Raw genomic sequence first — 22,137 nt, 5'->3', positions numbered from 1 at the left:
TTTGCACTGTCAGCACAGGGCCCGATGTGGGGCTCAAACTCATGAACTCACGAGATCATGACCTGAGCTGAAGTCAGACGTTTAATTGACTGAGCCACCCAGGTGCCCCAGGACTTTCTCTTTTTAAAAGGGAATCTTTTTATTAAGCAATTATTATTAAGCTGAATATTAAGCTAATCAATCAGACTTTTGTTTATTCAGGTTCAGTACAATAAACTGCCCTTGTTCCAAAATATTTACTACTTACTTGTCAGCTGGACCAACTCAATACAGAGTTTGGGAACGTGGGCTAAGGCATAAACAGTGAGGGTAGAAAATTGTGGTAACTTCAAACAGTACTCTATTCTTTATTACTTAAGCTGTAGTGAACATGGGGTGATCTCTAACAGTTTCCCCTTTTTCTTTTCCTCCAAGGCCACTGGTTACATACCCTCTTAAAATCTAAGTGTTACTTCCAGTGTTTGAAGTTCAGAGCCTCTTATCTTCCAAGGCCCAATTCTACCCGATACAACACAGCTCATTAAGTCGTTTGAATTATAGATGGTTCTGGCAGCTTTTAAATCCAGGTACAAGGTAAAGTTACACATTTAATAATATGTATTTAGAACTTTGGCAACCAAACACAAATTCTTATTAAATATATATTGAATGATTTGAGGTTATCTGTGTAGAAGTTTATAAAACAGAACACCTATGCTACATAAATATTTACTTTTATAAGCACAGCCTTTTAACCTTTCCCAGAAATTTACCTTCTTTCCTAGGTCTTCTTTTCTGTATCCTAGAAGTTCCAGGTATTTTCCCCGAGAATCATCCTCAAAGTTTACCTTTAAAAAGACATAGTCTTGAAATAAAGACCTGCATTTAAATTTTCAATTAACTGATCAAATTCCAAGTAGAATTATTAAAAATCATCAAAAATAAAGTCTACTGTATCAAGGAAAGTTTTCTATATCTACTATATAGAAGTCTACTGAAAGAATCTCCAAAATATTTTTTAAATATCAAGTATACCAGTAATTAATTATCCTTGTTGAATAAAGCTGACTTTTATTTTTTAAGTAAACCCTATGCCTACTGTGGGGCTTGAACTCATGACCCCAAGATCAAGAGTCAAATGCTCTGCTGACAGAACCAGCCAGGCACTCCAAAGTTTAAACTATAATTTTTGTTAAGTACAAACTAAGTCACGTCCAATGGTTATATGCATGCAGAACCCAACACTATGGGGAACACTCAATGTCCTAAAACTCTCTCCCCAAATTCATAATTACAAGATATGAAATTCTATAATTTTAGAAGTTAACCTTGTTATATTCAAGATCTCTTTGGAAAATTCGGTATTAAGAAACAGACATTCCACTGGAGGCAAAATGACCAACCAAAAAACTCTATTTTCTATTGTCTTAAATGCAATGCAGTAAAAGGAATGGGAAATGCCTCCAACCTCTCTCCCCTGTAGCTTTTCCCTTTTTTCCCCTTTTCCTTAACTGGATCTACTATAGAAATTATTCTATGTTTCTATTATACTAAACACTATGTTATTAATTTTAAAATAGATCTGCTGAACGTTATGTCTCTCTCACTTAAATATAACTATTATGTCATTTTTTACTTATTAAAAGAAGTACTTCATATTAGGCTTTTCAAAGCAGAGAAGGAAGAACTCTTGACATAAAAATATGGTTGTGTGCTCTTCATGTTTCTTTAATTTCATCAAGAAGCTCCTGAAATCACAATCTTGTAATAATTTCTTTATTAAGACATATTTCAAATATAATGGGAATAAATTTGCAGATAATGAAATGGTTTTAATGCCAACTTTACCTTCAAAAAGGACCATACGTTTTTTTCAAACTCAGTCTGAGAAGCATCAATTTTTTTCTGACAATAACTGACAAATCCTTGTGACTGCACAACCTGCTGAAGTTGGTCCGATCGGCTGAGGAATTCCTTTTCTGTTACAACCTGACTAATGAACACAGGGCGTGGCTGCTGCTGCTGCTCAGCTCCCTGCTGAGACTGCATTCTGACATTCTCAAAGGTAACCAGTTTGCCTCCAAACTAGAAAAGAACAAATGAACAAAGACACTCTCAACCACAAGGATAAGGCCAAAACTTGCACTTACTGTAAAACCTGCTAACGGAAAGAGCTATGGTCTTAAAATCTATCACTCTGGATAAAGTTAGCTGATACAGTATCCCATACTCCACTGTCTGACCTTGATCTTCAATTACTATTCTTATACCTACTACCTTCTAGATAAAATGTACTATTTACTGTGCCCCATAATTTCTCACCTACTTGTTTACACCAACTTCTACATACTCAATGTTACTTCTCTTCAAGGCCTGGGCAAATGTCACCTCTTCCACCTCAGATGTCCTCAATATATCATAGATCTCTTTTTTTTTTCTTCTTCCAAAAAATGTGGAAGCTTCACGAATCTGTGTGTCATCCTTGCACAGGGGCCATGCTAATCTTCTCTGCATCGTTCCAATTTTATCATATGTGCTGCCCAAGCGAGCACTATAGACCTCTTTTGACTCAACTATTAGCTATATGTATTTGCCTCACCTTCTGTCCTAGGCTCTAAGTTTTAAAGGGTGGCAGAATATGCCCCTCCAAAATATCCCATTTGGCATAAGGATTATTTGGAGCTAAAGACTACTTGAAAGACAGCAGGAAAGAAAGGCACCCTGACCTGCCTTTTTTTTTTTTTTTTTTTTTTAATATTTATTTTGAGAGAGAGAGAGAAAAAGAGAATGAGCTGGGGAGGGACAGAGAGAGAGAAAGAGAGAGAGAGAGACAAAGACAGAGACAGCGATGGAGGGAGGGGGGAGAGAGAGAGGGACAGAGAGAGGGAGAGGGTGAGGGAGGGAGAGAGGGAGAGAGAGAGAGAGAGAGAGAGAGAGAGAGAGAGAGAGGATCCCAAGCAGATTCTACACTGTCAGCGTGGACCCTGACTCGGGGGGTGGAACTCACAAACCACAAGATCATGACTTGAGCTGATATCAAGAGTTGGACGCTTAACTGGCTGAGCCATCCAGGTGCCTCTGACCTCCTCTTTTCTTCCTAAAAGCAGGAGATGAAACTCCCATGTGAGAGTTGCCCTGTCTATTCCAGGGGGAAAGAAACATTCTTATCACCAGAGGTGGGAGTCAGGCTGAGAGAAATATATACAAAGAGACTTGTTAAATGATAATTATCTCCCTTTAGTCTCTTTAAATATTTTAGGTACAACTGCCATTTTTTGTTCAACCTAGTATATAAGCACTTAGGTTTTGCCATTTGTTTGCATCTTCATTTCCCAATGAGGGCCCAGGTATACATAAAAATTTGTATGCTTTTCTCCTGTTAATTTGTCTTATCAATTTAATTCTCAGGCCCAGGTGAAAATCCTAGGAGGGTAGATGCAAAGTTATGCCTCTCCAATACTTCCAAGGAAGGTTCTGTGGTTCTGTATCTACTCAGTCTTGTATCTCCTACAGTACCTACAATACCTTGTATATAGCAAATATACAGTTAATATCTGATTTATTTATACAAATAAATATAGGTAAGGAGGAAGCACAGAACCAAACTTCATCCTTCATACTCAGTAATTTTTGTATAAGGATTATGGTTTTTACATAAACTTATTTTTTTCAATGTTTATATATTTTTGAGAGAGAGAGACAGAGTGAGAGTGGGATAGAGGCAGAGAGATAATAGGGGGACACAGAATCCGAAGCAAGCTCCAGGCTCTGAGCTGTCAGCACAGAGCCTGAGGCAGGGCTCAAACTCATGAATCACAAGGTCATGACCTGAGCTGAAGTCGGGCCCTTAACTGACTGAGCCACCCATGGTGCCCCCATAAGCTTATCTTTTTAAATGTTTACTATGTGCAAAGTTTTTGTTATGTCACGCACTCTACAAAATACCAAGAAAACATAAACCACTATCTTTATGGAATTTAACATGAAAATACAACTGAAACAATAGGCACTTGTAGGTTCTAAATGTGGTGCAGGTAATACCACACAGGATATGGAACTTTACAGAAAGGCAAAACTGCTAGGTTTCCCCAAATGTTAAGGGAGTTGGTGAAACTGCACCCTCCAGAACCAAGACCTAAACTGGGTTTCACAAGAGGATTTACCCATTTACTTGGTTCTATGTAATAATATAATGTCACTTAATTGCAACAATGGTAAGTGCTGCCTGTTAGTCATCATTTTTTCAAATCAACCAAAACAAATATGGATATTGAACACAATAAAAATATTTTTAAAGTCTTAACAATATAAAAATACTGTAATTTACCAAAATTGGTAGAAATAAGAAATTGGAAAAATTGGAAGGAAGCATAAATGTACGAATGTAATACTGCACAGAAGAGTTTTAATTAATACCATATGAAGTTGATATATCAAGACATGGACATTTAGGTATATTATTTACATTTATAAAGATAATCACAAAAATAACCCTAACTTCTAAAACTTCAATGGCAACCTAAAGATATTTGAAGGGGACACTGAATTCTACCCCTCATGTCCACAGAGAGGGCATTTTTCTTGCATTCTGTAAGAGGAACTAGCAGAGGAGGAACACTTCCAGCCTCTTCTGTCCTTCACACTCTCCTGGAAGAGAACTGACTGATGTTCTTCAGGAAAGAAATGCAACATGCTCACATCAGCTCTTCAGGGCTTCTTTTTGTACCTTTCTTCATAAAGCAATAGTCCATATAGATAAGCTGCCAGCACCTTTAAAGAAAGCCCTCCAGTACTTGGACTTGCCTGTAACTAGGTTAGTAAGGCTGCCTAATGCACGGGTGAAGCTAAAAAAAAAAAAAGTCATGAAATCAGAAACTGGAAATATAGAAGCAAACAAAACAGCCCAGCTCTCACAGTCTATGTTCTAGTTTGTTAAAAGGTACATTATGGTTGAACACATCTAAACTATAGCCTCCAATCAAGCTTATGGCAGCACTAAAGCTGATATTTTGATTCTCCATCTCTCTTATTTGGTTTTAAACTCATATGGGGAAGAAAAGAGTGTTATTTATTGTCTTTATAATACTCCAATACTGGTAAGTAGAGGAGGGTGAATGGGGAGGAGGAAGACGTTCACTTCTCATTCCAAAGATAAATATATAGTGAACGCTTTCTATTTGTCAGGCACCATTCTAGGCACTAAAAACATACCTGGGAACTAGACAGTCTGTCCTCAAGAAGCTTATATTTGGGGGATCTTTTCTGAACAGGTGGTTTTCTTTTAAACCTTGTACATATACAATTTTATTTTATTATTTTTTTTTTCAACGTTTATTTATTTTTGGGACAGAGAGAGACAGAGCATGAACGGGGGAGGGGCAGAGAGAGAGAGGGAGACACAGAATCTGAAACAGGCTCCAGGCTCTAAGCCATCAGCCCAGAGCCCGACGCGGGGCTCGAACTCACGGACCGCGAGATCGTGACCTGGCTGAAGTCGGACGCTTAACCGACTGCGCCACCCAGGCGCCCCATATACAATTTTAAAATAATAAATTATTAATTACTTAGGGAAGGAAGGAACTAACTAGATGAATGGTTAGGATTCAGTAAAGAAGGTGGAAAGTCATAAAGGAAAAAATTCAAAGGCAGGAGTACAGATGGTAGAGAAAACTAAACAGGAATGATGACACTAATTAAATCCAAAGAATGGATTTATGAGTGACATAATCAAAGGTCTATTTTAGGAAGATTAATCTAGAGTATGTAATATAGATTGGAGGGGGAATAGATAAGCAATAGACATGCAATCATATAACAGCTCAGTGTGAAAAGATGAAAAATTAGGCAGAGTAACCACAATGTAAAAAGAAGAATTAAATCCAAGAGATTTATCAAGAGAGCAATATCTGGACCTAAGGAATGAATACAAGAGGTCAAAGGAAAAGTTCCAAGCCTGATTAATAGAAGAATGATATCAAGAACTCAGTAGTAGCTGCAGAGATAATTCATTCAGTTTTGGTAAAAGTGAATATACAGAATTCTATGTTGTGTACAAATTCTGTTACAATGATGGGAAGTTGAATAATATGTTTATTTTTTTAAGTAATCTCTACCTGCAGTGTGGGACTTGAACTCATGACCCCAAGATCAAGAGTCTCATATTCTACCGACTGAGCCAGCCAGCCACCTCAAATAATGTAAGTTTACTATCTTAGTTTTAGGCATTATCACCAACAGACTCACTCTCATCATTATGCACAGGAGGCATCAGATTAGGTTGACAGTAGAATAGCTAAAATCTTTATATCTGTAAGATTAGACAAGTTCTTTAATTTCTCTGTGCTTCTCTTTATCTACAAAACAGAGGTAATAGTAATAGCTATTTTATAAGCAGTTCTGAGAAATATGCAAAATGCTTAGAACAATGTCTGGCACACAGTACATAAATATACTTTAGCTATTAAAAAAATACACTTCAGCTATTAATATTACTACTAATGAAATTTTATTTTACCTGTAAGTTGTATGAAGAAAGTAACCCAACACTGGACAAATGGTCTGTTCTATACAAGACTTAAAAGCAGTAGTGAAATAAGAATAGTTAGGAAAGGACTTTATTTCTTCTTTCTGATCTACCAGAGTTTTCTAAGCTGAAGTTTTTCTAAGCTGAAGTCATTAATTTGACAATGATATAGATGTAATACCAAAAGCACAGGCAACAAAAGCAAAAATAGACAAATGAGGCTTCTGTTCAGAAAGTAAACAATCAACAGAGTAAAAAAAGCTACCTACAGAATGGGAGAAAATATTTACAAATCATTTATTTGTTAACATTCAGAGTTAACATTTAGAATCCATAAAGAACTCCTACAACTCAGTGACAAAAAAAACCCAAAAACAACCTGATTAAAAAATGAGCAAAGGACTTGAACAGACATTTCTCCAAAGATGACATACAGACGGCCAACAGATACATGAAAAGATGCTCCACATCACTAATCATTAGGAAAATGCAAATCAAACCACAATGAGATTATCATCTCCCACCCATTGACTATTATCTAAAAAAATTAAAAAACAGCATGTTAGTGAGGATGTGGAAAAATTAGAACCCATGTGCACTGTTGATGGGAATGTAAAATGGTACAGCCACTATGGGAAACAGTAGGGAGGCTCCTTAAAAAATTAAAAATAGAATTACCATAAGATCCAGCAATCCTACTTCTGGGTATATATCCAAAAGAATTGAAAATAGGATCTCAAAGACATATTTGCACACGAATGTTCATTGCAGCATTATTCATAATAGCAAGAGGTGGAAGCAAAGTAAATGTCCACAGATAAATTAATGCATAAAGAAAATGTGGACTATTTCTCAGCCTTTTAAAAGTAGGAAATCTTGTCAGACACTGCAACACCTTGAGGACCTTATGCTATGTGAAACAAATCAATCACAAAAAGACAAATATTGCATGATTCCATTTATATGAGGTATTGATAGTTGTCAAACTCAGAGAAACAGAAAGTAAAATTTGATTACCAGGGGCTAGGGAAGGGGAAAACGAGCAGTTGCTGTTCAATAGTAAAAGAGTTTAAGTTTTACAAGATAAAAAAGTTCTGATGATCTGTTGTACAACAAACGTATTTAGTTAACATACTGTAATTTGCACTTAAACATGATTATGATGGTAAATTTCGTTACATATTTTTACCATAAAAAAAAGAAAAGAAATTGGCAATTAAAAAAAAGTTGGAAGGAATAAAGAGAAGGAAGGAGGACACACAGATACACTTTCCTCCAAATTAAAAAAAAAAAAAAAAAAACGAAGAAAAGAAAATTATGAAGGAAGGAGAGAGAGAGAAGGAAGGCAAGTTTAATAAGGGGATGGACAGTGTGATGGTTGTACTACGATGTAAATGTACTTAATGCCATTGAACTGTATGTTTCTAAATGGCTAACATGGTAAATTTTATGTTATGTATATTTTACCACAATTTAAAGAAAAAACAAAGTAGGTCCTATTTTTCCTGAGAAACCATTTTGAATAATGAAAAATCTACAGACCTATTTCACACTCAATCTTTTTCCATCTGAGTGATCCTATAAGAACCCTTTACTAAAAGAAGTCCTTTGTGCTTATGCACCATAAAAACAAATCCACCTACTGAAAAGGAAGCACCAACAGGCCTTCGGATCCACTTGGGTGGCTTCTTCAGAGGCAACACTATACTATGCTGAGCAGTTTGCTGAGGAATTTGTAATGGTGGAAGGGGCTGTCCTGTGCCAAAGGGATCAAGATTCCCAAAAGATGATGAGAGCTAAAAAAAAAATAATGCAAGTATAATTTATATGAGATTACATTACATGTTTTCAAGTCATACTCAAGAAATATTTTTATCACAATTATCCAATTAATCCATAGCACTGATAGTAAAGTCATTTTCAAAATAATACCATGATAAGATGATATTTTTTCAATTGTTACGATTTAAAATCTTAACGCTTTCTATTACCTTGTCAACTTGTTTCTGCCTTAAGCCATCTGCGCTCCCACCCATGATAGAGTAAACACTGATTCGCCCATCAAAGGAAGCAGCTGATAAGACAGCAGGATTTCTGGGACACCACTGAATATCAAAGCACCACTGTGTGTTGGTGGGAAGTTCATATAACACCTAAGCAACAACAACAAAAAGTCAGAAAACAGTATAGCCACTTTACAGCCAAAACACCTGTATTAATATGATTAACAAGTGCAGCTTAATTAAATAATTCCTTTTAGAAAGAGTCTTGAGCCAGGAAAAAAAATTATAAATACTTGTTTAAAATATTAGAAGCCCATTTTGATGATCTATTATGATAAAAATAATAATGCTTATTCAAAGTTTCAATCAAATTTAGAAGTGCGTATTAAAAACTAAGGTTTTCCTGTTTCTATTGAAATGGTAGTAGTGGGTGCATCTGAAAGACCAGAAAAATCTATTATAGTAAGCTTGTTAAACTCAAAGATAATGGTCTTCTGCTCTTTTGCTTGCCAAGATCCAAACAACCATATTTAAACTATCTGAAGACCAAATTTAAAAAATAACCTCAAGAAGGAAGAATTCACTGAGAATTTGGCTTTTACTCAAGCAAAACCATGTATACAGCATTCTTATTACTGCAAAATAGAAACATATTTAGCATAAACAGTTTTCTTTAAAAGGAAACAATATGGAAAAACTATAAAAAATGGTTGATATAAAAATTTACAATGTAATAATTATTGCTAACTCAAAGTTAGTGTGATGCTAATTGATGCTTATAGGAACAAAAGTTTTATGGTTTTAAGAAGTAAGTCAAGGGGCGCCTGGGTGTCTAAGTCTTGGTTAAGCGTCCCACTTCGGCTCAGGTCATGATCTCACAGTTTGTGGGTTCCAGCCCCTCAACGGGGTCTGTGCTATCAGCTCGGAGCCTGGAGCCTGCTTCGGATTCTGTGTCTCCCTCTCTCTCTGCCCCTCCCCTGCTCACACTCTCTCTCTGTCTCAAAAATAAACATTAAAAAATTAAAAAAAAAAAAAAAAAAAAGAAGTCAAATTATCTTAGATTTGACTCAGACATTTTGAATGTTTTACTTTATAAGAAAACAACTAAGGGGCGCCTGGGTGGCTTGGTCGGTTAAGCGTCTGACTTCAGCTCAGGTCATGATCTCACGGTCAGTGAGTTCGAGCCCCGCGTCAGGCTCTGTGCTGACAGCTCAGAGCCTGGAGCCTGTTTCAGATTCTGTGTCTCCCTCTCTCTCTGCCCCTCCCCTGTTCACGCTCTGTCTCTATCTCAAAAATAAACAAACATTAAAGATTAAAAAAAAAAAAAAAATTAAAAAAAAAATAAGTGAAAAGGCATTTAGCCCGCTCATCTTTTTTTAAAAATTTTTTTTAATGTTTATTTTTTTATTTTTTATTTTTGAGAGAGAGAGAGAGAGAATGAAAGGAGACACAGAATCCAAAGCAGGCTCCAGGCTCTAAGCTGTCACGACAGAGACTGACATGGGGCTCGAACCCATGAACCATGAGATCATGACCTGAGCTGACGTCGGACAGTTAACCGCCTGAGCCACCCAGGCACCCCTAGCCTGCTTGTCTTTAAGGCTTAAGGTTGATAAGACTCATAGCTTCAAATGTGAATCACTGGTCTGTTCCTAATTTGCATCTGAATAAAAATCTACTAAAGTTTTTAGTTGCAGCATGTACTAAAAGTTTATTCCTTCAAAATCTAAGCACACACAACTAGTCATATGCAAAAATTCATTTTATCAAATCATATAATTAAGAATATTAGAGTAATTTCCATGATTCTGAACTCATTTGGGAAGGCATAGTATAAAATGCAAGATTTTATTATTTGGTCTACAAATCACATGAGGCAAAACTTACTATTTTAATTTTTTTCTCCTATGTCCCCTAACTTTTAAAAAAATGTTTGAGAGAGAAAGAGTGCATGCTTGCTAGCAGGAAAGGGCAGAGAGAGAGGGAGAGAGAAAAATCTCAAGCAGGCTCTGTGCTGCCAGTGCAGAGCCTGACGTGGGCTCAAATTCACACACTGTGAGATCATGACCTGAGCTGAAATCAAGAATCAGATGCTTAACTGACTGAGACACCTGGGTGCCCCTATGTCCCCTAACTTTAATGTTTCTATATTCTTACAGATATCACTGCATCTGAAAATTTTCAACCACAAATCAAATAACAAAAGTGCTTGTTTCTATCTTAATATTACAGATTAAAACCTATTGAAGATATTCTTGTATTTGCTAGCATTCCATCAGAGTAACTAGCAAAACACTTACAATAATCTATCATAATTATAGAAGGTAAAAATTGAAAAGCTGTAAGTAATATCTATGGTCTTGATGGGTTAAATAGGTAATGGGGATTAAGGAGTGCACTTTGTGATGAGCACAGGGTGATGTATGAAAGTGTTGAATTACCATATTGTACACTTGAAACTAATATAACACTGTATGTTAGCTAACTGGAGTGAAAATAAAAACTTAAAAAAAAAAATCTATGATCTCTTCCCCAATACTGAAAAAGACGGAAGCCATTCATTCAACTAAGAAAAATAATTTTTAATAGTTAAGAGATTTTTTAGCCCATTAACTTAACCCAAAGCAATTAAAAGCAATTAAGTTATATTTATATGACATTTATATTTAATAAGGGGTAAAATTTCCTACATCTAAATTTCTATGGGTAGGACATATGACAAATATTATATTGTGATGTATTATATTCCTGCTGTATAGTTCAGAAGAGAGATTGAAAACATACATCTACTTGGGCTCCTGGGTGGCTCCAATTCTTGACATCGGCTCTGGTTGTGATCTCACAGTTGTGAGTTCAAACCCTGTGTCAGGCTCCATGCTGAGGATGGAGTCTGCTTGGGAATCTCTCTCTTTCCCTCTCTCTCTGCCACTCCCTTGTGCACGTTCTCTCTCTCTCAAAATAAATAAACATGAAAAAACAACAAACAAACCAACAAAAAAACCCATACATTTACTGATTTCCAAAAGTCAGGATCTTCAGAAATGGGAAAGCAGGAAAAAGACCCAAACTTTGAAGACACCGATTTCCAGACATCACGTTAAATAAATCAAATGAAGTATTTCTGAGTGTAGGTAAACACAGTTTATTGGAAATGGGGAGTGGGAGATGGTTACTAATTTCAAATATACTATTTCAGTGGCTGATTTTCTTAGAAGAAACAGCTGAGCTTAGATAATGTTCCTGATAAAATCTCTGCTAGATTAACATCTCACACATACCTCCATCTCTTGTCCTTAATTCTAATAATACACTAAAGAATCCTTATGGAAAATTTCTTATTCATCTAGAGATAAAATTATACTGGCTGTAAGTTTGAGAAACATTTCCTCCCCATACCTCTCCTGTGTTTGGGTTGGAGCAGAGAATCTTAGCATCTTTTCCACAGCTCAGCAACAATTCAGGATCTGCCATGCTCCAAGCAATTGCCAAAATCCCCCTATAAAAAACACGAGGTGAAGAAATTTTTAATCTTGAGAAAACCAAGTCTCCAAATGATTCCTGCTTAGGCTTTGGAGAAACATACTGCTAATAGAAGTGTAATTTAATATAATCTTTCTGGAAAGCAATTTAGGAATGTGTATGTTCTTTGATCACTGAAAAGATATTCAATATCCTCTCATAATCAGGGAAATACAGTATAGGAAAAGAACTCAAATTGTTTAAGATTGGCTTTTGCTTCCAACATTATATTTTTAAAAAGTTAAAATTGGGGTGCCTGGGTGGCTCAGTCGGTTAAGCGTCTGACTTCAGCTCAGGTCATGATCTCACGGTCCGTGAGTTAGAGCCCCGCGTCAGGCTCTGTGCTGACCGCTCAGAGCCTGGAGCCTGTTTCGGATTCTGTGTCTCCCTCTCTCTCTGCCCCTCCCCCATTCATGCTCTGTCTCTCTCTGTCTCAAAAATAAATAAACGTTAAAAAAAAAATTAAAAAAAAAAAAAAAAGAGTCCGACTTCGGCTCCAGTCATGATCTCATGGTTCGTGAGTTTGAGCCCCGCATTGGGCTCTGTGCTGACAGCTCAGAGCCTGAAGCCGGCTTCAGATTCTGTCTGTCTGTCTGTCTGTCTGTCTCTCTCTCTCTCTGACCCTCCCATGCTCATGCTCTCTCTTTGTCTCTCAAAAATTAATGTTAAAAAAAATTAAAAATAAAAAGTTAAAATCTTTGTAAAAATTATAAGGACAGTAAGATGTACAGCCTTATATTCCTCACCCTGACTCACTGATTTGGCCACATTTACTTAATGTGTTTCTCTCCCTCTCTCTCTCTCTCTCTCTCTCTCTCTCTCTCTCCCCCCATATATACACTGACCACTTGATAGTTAATTGCAGATACTATGACATGTCACCTCTACACTTATCTCTGAGGATATAAACATTCTTCTATGTAGCCATAATACAATTACATACTGAAAATATTTATTATTTATATGTAACATTTAAAAATACATAGTCTGGGGGCGCCTGGGTGGCTCAGTTGGTTAAGTGTCCAACTTCAGCTCAGGTCATCATCTTGCGGTTCGTCGGTTTGAGCCCCACGTCAGGCTCTGTGCTGACAGTTCAGAGTCTGGAGCTTGCTTCAGATTCTGTGTTTCCCTCTCTCTCTGCCTCTCCCCCACTCATGCTCTGTCTACCCTTTCTCTCAAAAATAAACATCAAAAAAATTTTTTTAAATAAAAATATATAGTCTATATTCAAATTTCCACAATTGTATCAATAATATACTTTATAACAGTCCTCCCATTAGAATCCAATCATGCATGTCAAGAATTATGGCATGTCAAGAATGACTTTGAAAGAAATCTGTACATATTTAATATCACATTTTAAAGATCATTTAGGTTCTTACTAAGTATTAAAGACAAAAATATCACAGAATTATAGAGCTGGAAGGGACCTTAAAGATCCTATAATGTAACTCTTGCATATATTAGAAGGAGAAAATTGAGAAACTAGAGAGTTGATTTGCTCCTAGCACTCAGTATGGTTTTCTGTCTTGCTAAATTATGATCACTCCTAAAACTGGCAGTACAATAAAGTGTTAAGAGCATGGATTCTGGGATCAGAAAGTTTGGGTCGGAAGTAAGCACTTGACTAGTTATGTGATATGTGACATAGGCCAAGTTTACCTTGCTGAGCCTCAATTTCCAATTTGTAAAATGGGTTAATAGGATCTATACCACAGGTTTGTTATGACAATTAATCAAGCTAACATTCAAAGTGTTTGTACATTTTACATGTTATATAAATGTTAATTGTCCTCCCACCATAATGTAAGTTCCCCGAGGGCAGAGATTTTTGTCTGTTACATTACTGAATCTCAGTACAGTGCTTGGTACAGAGCACATGTTCAAGAAGTATGTGTTAAATGAATGAATAAAACCTTATCTAACAGAAAAATATTAAGACTTCTCAGAATCATCCTTTCTTTACTAAAAAGCTGATTGAAGCATAACATCTGAATAGGATTACATTTTTACTGCACTCTTCTCCTAAAGCTAAAGTAGAGGTCACAAACTTTAAGACTTCTCCCAGTGGGAGAAAAGGGATTTAAAGCTTTAATGTATATATCCCTAAATAGGAAAGAAAGCCCCAAAGTACTTAGAAAATATTAGAGCTAGCAAGCTAACTAGCTAGCTAGCTAGTTAGCTTTATGTATTTATTTATTTGTTTGTTTGTTTGTTTGTTTCAGGGCCCCTAGGTGGCTCAGTTGGTTAGGTATCCAACTTCAGCTCAGGTCATGATCTCACAGTGTGTGGGTTCGAGCCCCGCATCAGGCTCTGTGCTGACAGCTCAGAGCCTGGAGCCTGCTTCGGATTCTGTGTCTCCCTCTCTCTCTGCCCCTCCCCCATTCATGCTCTGTCTCTGTCTCAAAAATAAATAAACGTTAAAAAAAAAAATTAAAAAAAAAGTTAATATTATAAATCTTCTAGGAGAAGCCACAGGAGAAACGTTTTGTGTCACTGAGTTAGATAAAGTGTTTTTTGATAGGTCACAAAAAACACAAATATTTTTTAAACTTATAAATTGGACATAATCAAATTTGAACTTTTGCTTTTTGAAAGACCATGTTTAAGAAAACAAAAAGACTGGGGCGCCTGGGTGGCTCAGTCGGTTCAGTGTCCGACTTCAGCTCAGGTCATGATCTCAAGGTTGATGAGTTTGAGCGCTGCGTAGGGTTCTGTGCTGACAGCTCAGAGCCTGGAGCCTGCTTTGGATTCTGTGTCTTCTTCTCTTGATCCTCACCCACTCACACGCTGTCTCTCTCTCTCTCTCTCTCTCAAAAATAAACAAACATTAAAAAAATTATAAAAAAAAAAAAGACTTAATTTTTAAAAAATGTTTATTTACTTTAGAGAGACAGAGAGAGACACAGTGTGAGCTGTCTAGGGGCAGAGAGAGGAAGACACAGAATCCGAAGCAGGCGCCAGGCTCCGAGCTGTCAGCACAGAGCCCAATATGGGGGCTTGAACTCCATGAACCATGAGATCATGACCGGAGCCAAAGTCGGACCGACTGAGCCACCCAGGTGCCCTAGAAAATACTACCATTAAAAGAGATTTGTTTCTTGTTTAAAACCATGAAAAAAATATGTATAAACCCCTGGACACCTGAATATCAATGACAGGAAATGTGCCAAATTACCAACTAAATTTAATGCTACCAGAATTCACATAAGTAATTTCTCATATCTTTTGATTTTTAAAATTTTTATTAATTTGTAAAGATTTTATTTCTTTAAAGTAATCTCTACACCTAAAGTGGGGCTCAAACTCCATAACCCCGAGACCAAGGGTTGCACACTTTACCCCTCACATCTATGTAGAAAATCTGCACATTTATTAAAATTGAAAGCAGAATAACCCAGGTAATTTCTCAATAATGCTTTTAAACTAAAATAAAAACTTAGAAATAAAACAAACTTTTCAATTGTTGCTTGTCACTGAATGTTATGGAAGACTCTTCAATAAGCATGATGACCCTAATAAAGATCAAATTGTATAATGTCATGAGTTGTCCCAAAGTGCTGTGATATACTGGAAATTTGATCTATTAATTATTACATGAAATAAGTAGTGGAAAATCCTTTAACACATTTTTGTACTGTTATAATATGAATTTTTGGGAACAGAAAATGAGATGACTACTGCTTCAAATAAAAACCATTTAACTTTTACAGGATAGAGACAAAGGAGATTCCTTAATTTAAAAATAATTATCTGATAATTCAAAGAAGTAAATATGTTTTTACAAATAAATAAATCAAGTTCCTTAGACGAGCAGCATGATACCTGGCATGATTTTCCAAGACACGGAGTGGAGAGGAAGCAAAGCGAAGATCCCACATCTGGACCACTGGTAATCTATCATCCTCAGAGGCAAGGACCATCTGAGTCGCAACATCAGGATGCCACGCCAACCCAGAGCAATGCATCTGCAGATAGTTAAGGCTCACACTGTATCAATCCTATTACTTTATGAAGAGCCAAAATGAGCTTGAGGAATATGCCTTTGTTGAAACAAACAGTAGAAAACATCAGCTCAGGCTTAGTTTATTTAAAAAAAAAAAAAAAAAACCCAAACTTAAAACTATTAAATTTTGAACCCTGACAGCTATCTTCAGAGCCTGCATTTGGAGATGTCAAGCTATGATGCTTCTTGATTAAATGATTAAATAAAACGATTAAATTTTATTAAACAGTCTTAAAACAGTAGTTTTAAAGTAAAAGGTTGAATGTTTTCAATTCATCTTGCTATTCTATACACATCACCATTCTGGATCAGAATAATTCTGTACCAAAAATGAGTTTACTTGTCAAAATTGTAACTAGGAGGAAAGTTTTATATAAATTTAAATTTAATACTTTCAGAAAAATGGAAACAGATAAAAGATTATAATAACAAAAAAATCCACACCTTTCCTCTATTTTGCCAAAAAAATCAAGACAAAATGTCTAAAGCAACAACTACCATTTAAATTTTCACATAGAATAAATTAACATTACTACTGAGAATTACCTGGAAGTTTAGGTCCCACTAAATATTCCAGAAGATGACTGAAATGCTTATTGAAATGCTTTATTCAACTGAAACTTGTTTTAAATTCCTAATTCATTGGAAAACAATACCCTGATGAAATTTTCTTCTAAATAGTTTTTTGCTGTTATAGTTAAATTATATATATATTCTCCGATTTAGGCAAACTTATTTCTAAAAATGTCAAACTAAATAATGTAATTAAAAACAAACAAAATAAGGCCCTAAATTATGTCTAAATTATTTTATAGCACACTGTCACAGTATTAAGGAATCTGTAAGGTCAAAAATTTAATGTGTTATACAGCTACATCTACTGGGCAAGTAGGAGAATATTAGCTCACTTTAGCAGTACTTAATGAGAGGAGATGAAGCCAGGAGTTTGGCAACTACAAGTTCATAGTCACACAATTACTAGCAGGAAAAATTTGTGTGTTCTAGAGAAAGCTAAAGATAAAATATTACTATAATCCTTTGAAACAGCCAATAAAATAAAAACAATCAGTATATCAGGGAAGAAGCTATTTAATTAACAATCTCTCCCTTCATTATTAATAATATCCAGCATGGTTTATTGGAAACTTTATTATTTTCCCCAAGGAAAAATCTTCTCATTCCAACATGATTGGTCCATGAAAAGACAGGATTTGCCTTTATAAAAATCTGATTTGCTGTCAACATGGACAAACAATATAGAAATACCTACAGCAGAAACATAACATGTTTGTTATAAATCAATCATATACTTACCCTGTTACTATGGTCACTGACTTTGATGATAGGTTCATTTTTTCTAAGATCCCATACAGTGGCCCGGCCACTGGGACTGGCTGACGCTAAAATATGCTGGACTTGTCTGTTCCATGCAATGCAGCTGATATCTTCTGGAGGCTAAAAGGAATAAACTACTAAAAACCATTTCCCAATTACGGTCAAATTTAACTATAAAATCTGATCCTTCTTTTTAAAAAGGGATTAATTTAAATCTGACCTATTCATTCCACAAATTTTTTATATTCATAAATTCTCAATATATACAGTACATCTTAAAGCTCAGATATATGCCACTTCAAGTATATTACCTTGTTTAATATTGTCTCATTCACCAGGCATTTATTAAGCTCCTGCTATAAATCAAGCACTTTTTCTTTACTTAGCAACTGCCACAAAGTAGAACTACAAAGTAGACGGTGATCAGTATGACAGACAACTAGGGAGAACAAAAGTTACAGCCTAGACCACTAGAAGAATATCTTTATAAATGGTAGATCTTATGCTACCATTACGCTACCTCTAAGATTGCCAAAATGCTGGGGTCCATTATAAGATAAACTTCAAGGAGGCAAGTGGAGGATTGTTCTCTCTTAACTTATTAGAAATACATAGGAAAGGGATGGAGTTGTTTTTTTAAAGATTTAGTTTCCTTTCTAGTCTATGATTTTTATTCTGTGGTTGGATATTGTCAAAATACTACACAATGCAAAATACTATACTATATATAATACTATATCTGAAAAAACCACCAGAGACTTGTCTATTTTATTCACTACTATATGTCAAGTACATCAAACAATATCTGGTGTTAGGCACTGAATAAATATTTGCTGTTGAGGACTCACTGATACCTTGAAGAAACACATTTACTAATACTGTACTTTACAATACCTAAGGAAAATCAATAACAACACTGATTTTAAACAAATATATTTTGTGTGGAAAAAAATGAAATAAGTGTTGAAGAACTGACTTTGGTTATTTTGATTACATTAAAATCAACACAATACCTGTGTTTTCGCTCCTGGTGTCATTGGAGTTGCAAAATTGTTGAGATCCCAAATGTAGATTTCAGATTCATTAGCACCAGAGGCTACCAGATTAGTCTGCAGTAAGAAATAATTAATAACTAAACAGCATTTAAGAATAATTAAGAGAACTCAGAATTAACTGTTCAGAGATGGAAAGATCTAGGAGTTTTAGGGCACACAACTTTTCTGTTTAATTAAAAAAAGCAGAACTCAAGAATTCCTAAATACTGTGCATAATAATCTGAAACTGTGATAGTGTTTTATTTTTGTTTTTAATTTAAAAAAATTTTTTAACGTTTTTTTATTTTTGAGAGACAGAGAGATGGAGCACAAGCAGGAAAAGGGTAGAGAGAGAGAGACACAGAATCTGAAGCAGGCTCTAGGGTATGAGCTATCAGCACAGAGCCTGATGCGGGCTTGAACTCACGAACTGAGAGATCATGAACTAAGCTGAAGTCAGATGCCTAACTGACTAAGCCACCGAGGCACTCCATGAAACTGCAATGATGTTTTAGAGACGTGTATTATAAAATTCTACTTCATTCACAAGATAACATGTCTACTGACATGATAAGACATTAAAAAAATAATTATATGGATAAATTCTTAAACAATCATGCAACCATATGGGGATTATCATTTCTGCATCCCTAGAAGGGGATCTGATTGTAAAAGGCAAAAACAGACAAAATCAATTATTGCTTTCAGACCAATAACTGAATCCTAAAATAACAGCATCTATCTACAGACACCTCAAAGCCAGCTTCTGGAGCCGGACCAATACAGGGCTACAAAAATCTCTTGTCTTAAATCCTCATGTATTTCTAGTTCATTTATACTCAATCTTGTTCTGGGTGGCAGTATTTCTAGGTTATCTCTGTTGCATACCTTAAGGATCAACAATACCCTAAAACTGTGATAGGAGGTACAGAAAGATAATGAGTTTCATATATTGACTTTCATCCCTTATTATTCATTCTTATTATAAATTCTTCCCTGATCGACCATCATGTAACTATGGAAATAGAGGAATTCTATGGTTGTAGTCACCTATAATACAACACACTAACCAATAATCAGCAGTTGTTTCATTAGCAAAAGAACTAGCTATCTAACTTAAAGAGTAGGTACCATAAACTATAGAAACGAAGTTTGGGTTTCTGTATTTCTGTATCCTAAGTACCTATTTATAATACAAGAAAAATAACTATTTTAAACTTTTTATTTGAGAGCGAGCATGAGCTGAGGAGAGGGGCAGAGAGAGGGGGAGAGAGAGAGAGAAAGAAAGAGAGAAAAAGTGAATCTTAAGCAGGCTCCACACGCAGTGTGGAGCCCAACTCAGGGCTCAACCCCACGACCCTGGGATCATGACCTGAGCTGAAATCAAGAATCAGAAGCTCACCCCACTGAGCCACCCCAGTGGCCCCATTTTAAACTTTCTTAAGATAACATTTATGTGTTGGTTGTTATGCTCTACTACCCTATTAATTCAAGATCTTTACTAACCAATATATCTATATAGTTAATATTCAGTAATGTTTATGATGGCAACAGTAGACTAACTCTTGTCTACCATTAGATTTGCACTGTATTTGTGCAATTTTCTAATTATTTGATAGAGCAGTAATCGCTGTCATGAATACAAAGTTTTTCAATTAATAAAACAGAGGATTAACCAGACACCACAGCACTAGCCTAATGCTGAACTAGCACAAACTTTTAAAAGTCATTGTTTCCAACCTCTGGAGCTCCTAATGTTTAATAAAAAATATCCTCAGATGGCATTACAGCTCCAGATTTGTAGAATTAAACCCATCAGCCTATCCCCTCCATAGAATTATTATCATTTACCCTGATCCCAACTCTGAACCCTCCATTCTTCAAAAAAAATACACTCACTCATCAACCTGCACAGGCACACATTTTTAGCTTTCAATTCCAAGACTGAGGCATAGTAGATTTATATTCTTTTTTTTTTTTTTAATGTTTATTTATTTTTGACAGAGACAGAGAGACACAGAGTGTGAGCAGGGGAGGGGCAGAGAGAGAGGGAGACACAGATTCTGAAGCAGGCTCCAGGCTCTGAGCTGTCAGCACAGAGCCTGACATGGGGCTCAAACTCATAAACCATGAGATCATGACCTGAGGTGAAGTCGGACGCTTAACCGACTGAGCCACACAGGCACCCCTCATATTCTTATTTCAAATAAGCAGCACATATCTCAAGAATTATGAATAAATGTCAAAAGTCTAACCTGGAAAATATTCACATCCAAGGCTCTTACTGGGCCGGTATGCTTGTCATTTTGGGCAATCACAACTTCCTTGTCTCCAGCTATAATTTTAGAAGGATCATAAAGAATAATATTTCCATTTTCACCACCTGCAATCAGAACTCCAGAGACATTTCCTTTGGAATCCATCTTATAAGGCCCCCAAATCAAGTTGTGGTACCTTTAAGAGAAAATGAGTAAATGACTCATTTTTTAAGTCAAATAACTATAGAAAAGAACTTGAAATTACATATTTAATTCCTATGTTTTCATAAATAATCTAAAAACACTGCTTTTCCTCTATTCCTGGTAACTGTGCATGACTTGGTGAAATAGCATTTTAGTTTTTATTTGTATTCATATGTGCATATTTGATTTTATAATCTTAAAGAGTAAAAACTTTTTGGTAGAGGTAATATAGTATCACAAAGTATACCTGATTTGTGTGTCAAAATATATGGGCTTAAGAATGGTTTTACTATTTAGAAACTGTGAGACCCTGGGTGAGTTACTTAATCCTCCTAAGCTGCTTTTAGTTCACCTGTAAAATAGAGCTAATCAACCATTTCCCTTGATATTGTTTGATTACAGAAGTACTCACTGACAAGTGGTCTGTTAAATAGTAAAGGTGTTAAAGGAGTTATATGGAATTTTCTTTACGTATATGTGTGTGTGTGTGAATTTTTAAGTTTACTTATTTATTTAGAGAGAGAGATAGAGAGAGTACAAGCAGGGGAGGGGCAGAGAGAGAGGAGAGAGAGAATTCCAAGCAGGCTCTATGCTGTCAGTGCAGAGCCCGACACGGGGCTCAATCTCACGACCTGTTAGGTCTGACCTGAGTCGAAATCAAGAGTCAGACACTTAACCAACTGAGTTACCCAGGCGCCCGTGAAATTTTCTAAGAAAAGTAATGTATTATGACAGTGGAAAAATGACATCAAAATTATGTCTGTTATGACAAGTGCCCCCACTGGTGGACAATAAGAGATTACAGTTTGAAAGGAGATGAAATATGAAGGTGGCATGAGGTATATAATGAAACAAATGGTGAGTAGAAAACCTGATAGACAAAATGCATCTGAAGCTCCCATCACAGAGGAGGGCTCTGAAGATGAGAGGTCCATTGAGACTTCATGATTTGAGCTATGTGAAGTTATGTTAGCTAGGGTACAATCTCTTCACCAAAATCTGCCAAACTACTGAGACAATAAAGCATATTTTACTACTCAGATGAAAGGGTTCTTTTTCTGCATTACAATAGGGTGTTAAGTACTTGGAAAGGTGATCCAAATAACACTGTATCAAAAATCATGTCAATAGGGGCGCCTGGGTGGCGCAGTCGGTTGGGCGTCCGACTTCAGCCAGGTCACGATCTCGCGGTCCGTGAGTTCGAGCCCCGCGTCGGGCTCTGGGCTGATGGCTCAGAGCCTGGAGCCTGTTTCCGATTCTGTGTCTCCCTCTCTCT

General features: G+C 36.1%; 1 protein-coding gene and 1 non-coding gene across 51 annotated transcripts in view; both read right to left on the bottom strand.

The window, feature by feature from the left end:
• Positions 1-22,137, bottom strand: part of SEC31A (SEC31 homolog A, COPII coat complex component) — a 73,195-nt gene that overhangs the window by 37,294 nt on the left and 13,764 nt on the right. For all 50 annotated transcript variants that reach the window (XM_045473510.1, XM_045473513.1, XM_045473519.1 and 47 more), the window contains exons 4-12: positions 20,655-20,853; positions 18,379-18,474; positions 17,345-17,485; positions 15,850-15,992; positions 11,902-12,001; positions 8,494-8,655; positions 8,146-8,298; positions 1,828-2,064; positions 753-827 (exon numbers count right to left, since the gene is read on the bottom strand). In XM_045473510.1, coding sequence (XP_045329466.1) covers positions 753-827; positions 1,828-2,064; positions 8,146-8,298; positions 8,494-8,655; positions 11,902-12,001; positions 15,850-15,992; positions 17,345-17,485; positions 18,379-18,474; positions 20,655-20,853 — 1,306 coding nt within the window. The remainder of the gene's footprint in view (positions 1-752; positions 828-1,827; positions 2,065-8,145; positions 8,299-8,493; positions 8,656-11,901; positions 12,002-15,849; positions 15,993-17,344; positions 17,486-18,378; positions 18,475-20,654; positions 20,854-22,137) is intronic.
• On the bottom strand, positions 2,425-2,531 carry LOC123596528. Its single transcript, XR_006711705.1, has one exon. It is a non-coding gene; the product is annotated as a U6 spliceosomal RNA (small nuclear RNA).

This window comes from Leopardus geoffroyi, chromosome B1, assembly GCF_018350155.1.
Source record: "Leopardus geoffroyi isolate Oge1 chromosome B1, O.geoffroyi_Oge1_pat1.0, whole genome shotgun sequence".
Taxonomy (NCBI): domain Eukaryota; kingdom Metazoa; phylum Chordata; class Mammalia; order Carnivora; family Felidae; genus Leopardus; species Leopardus geoffroyi.
Note: the sequence above shows the minus strand (reverse complement) of the source record. Positions and strands in the feature narration are given on the sequence as shown.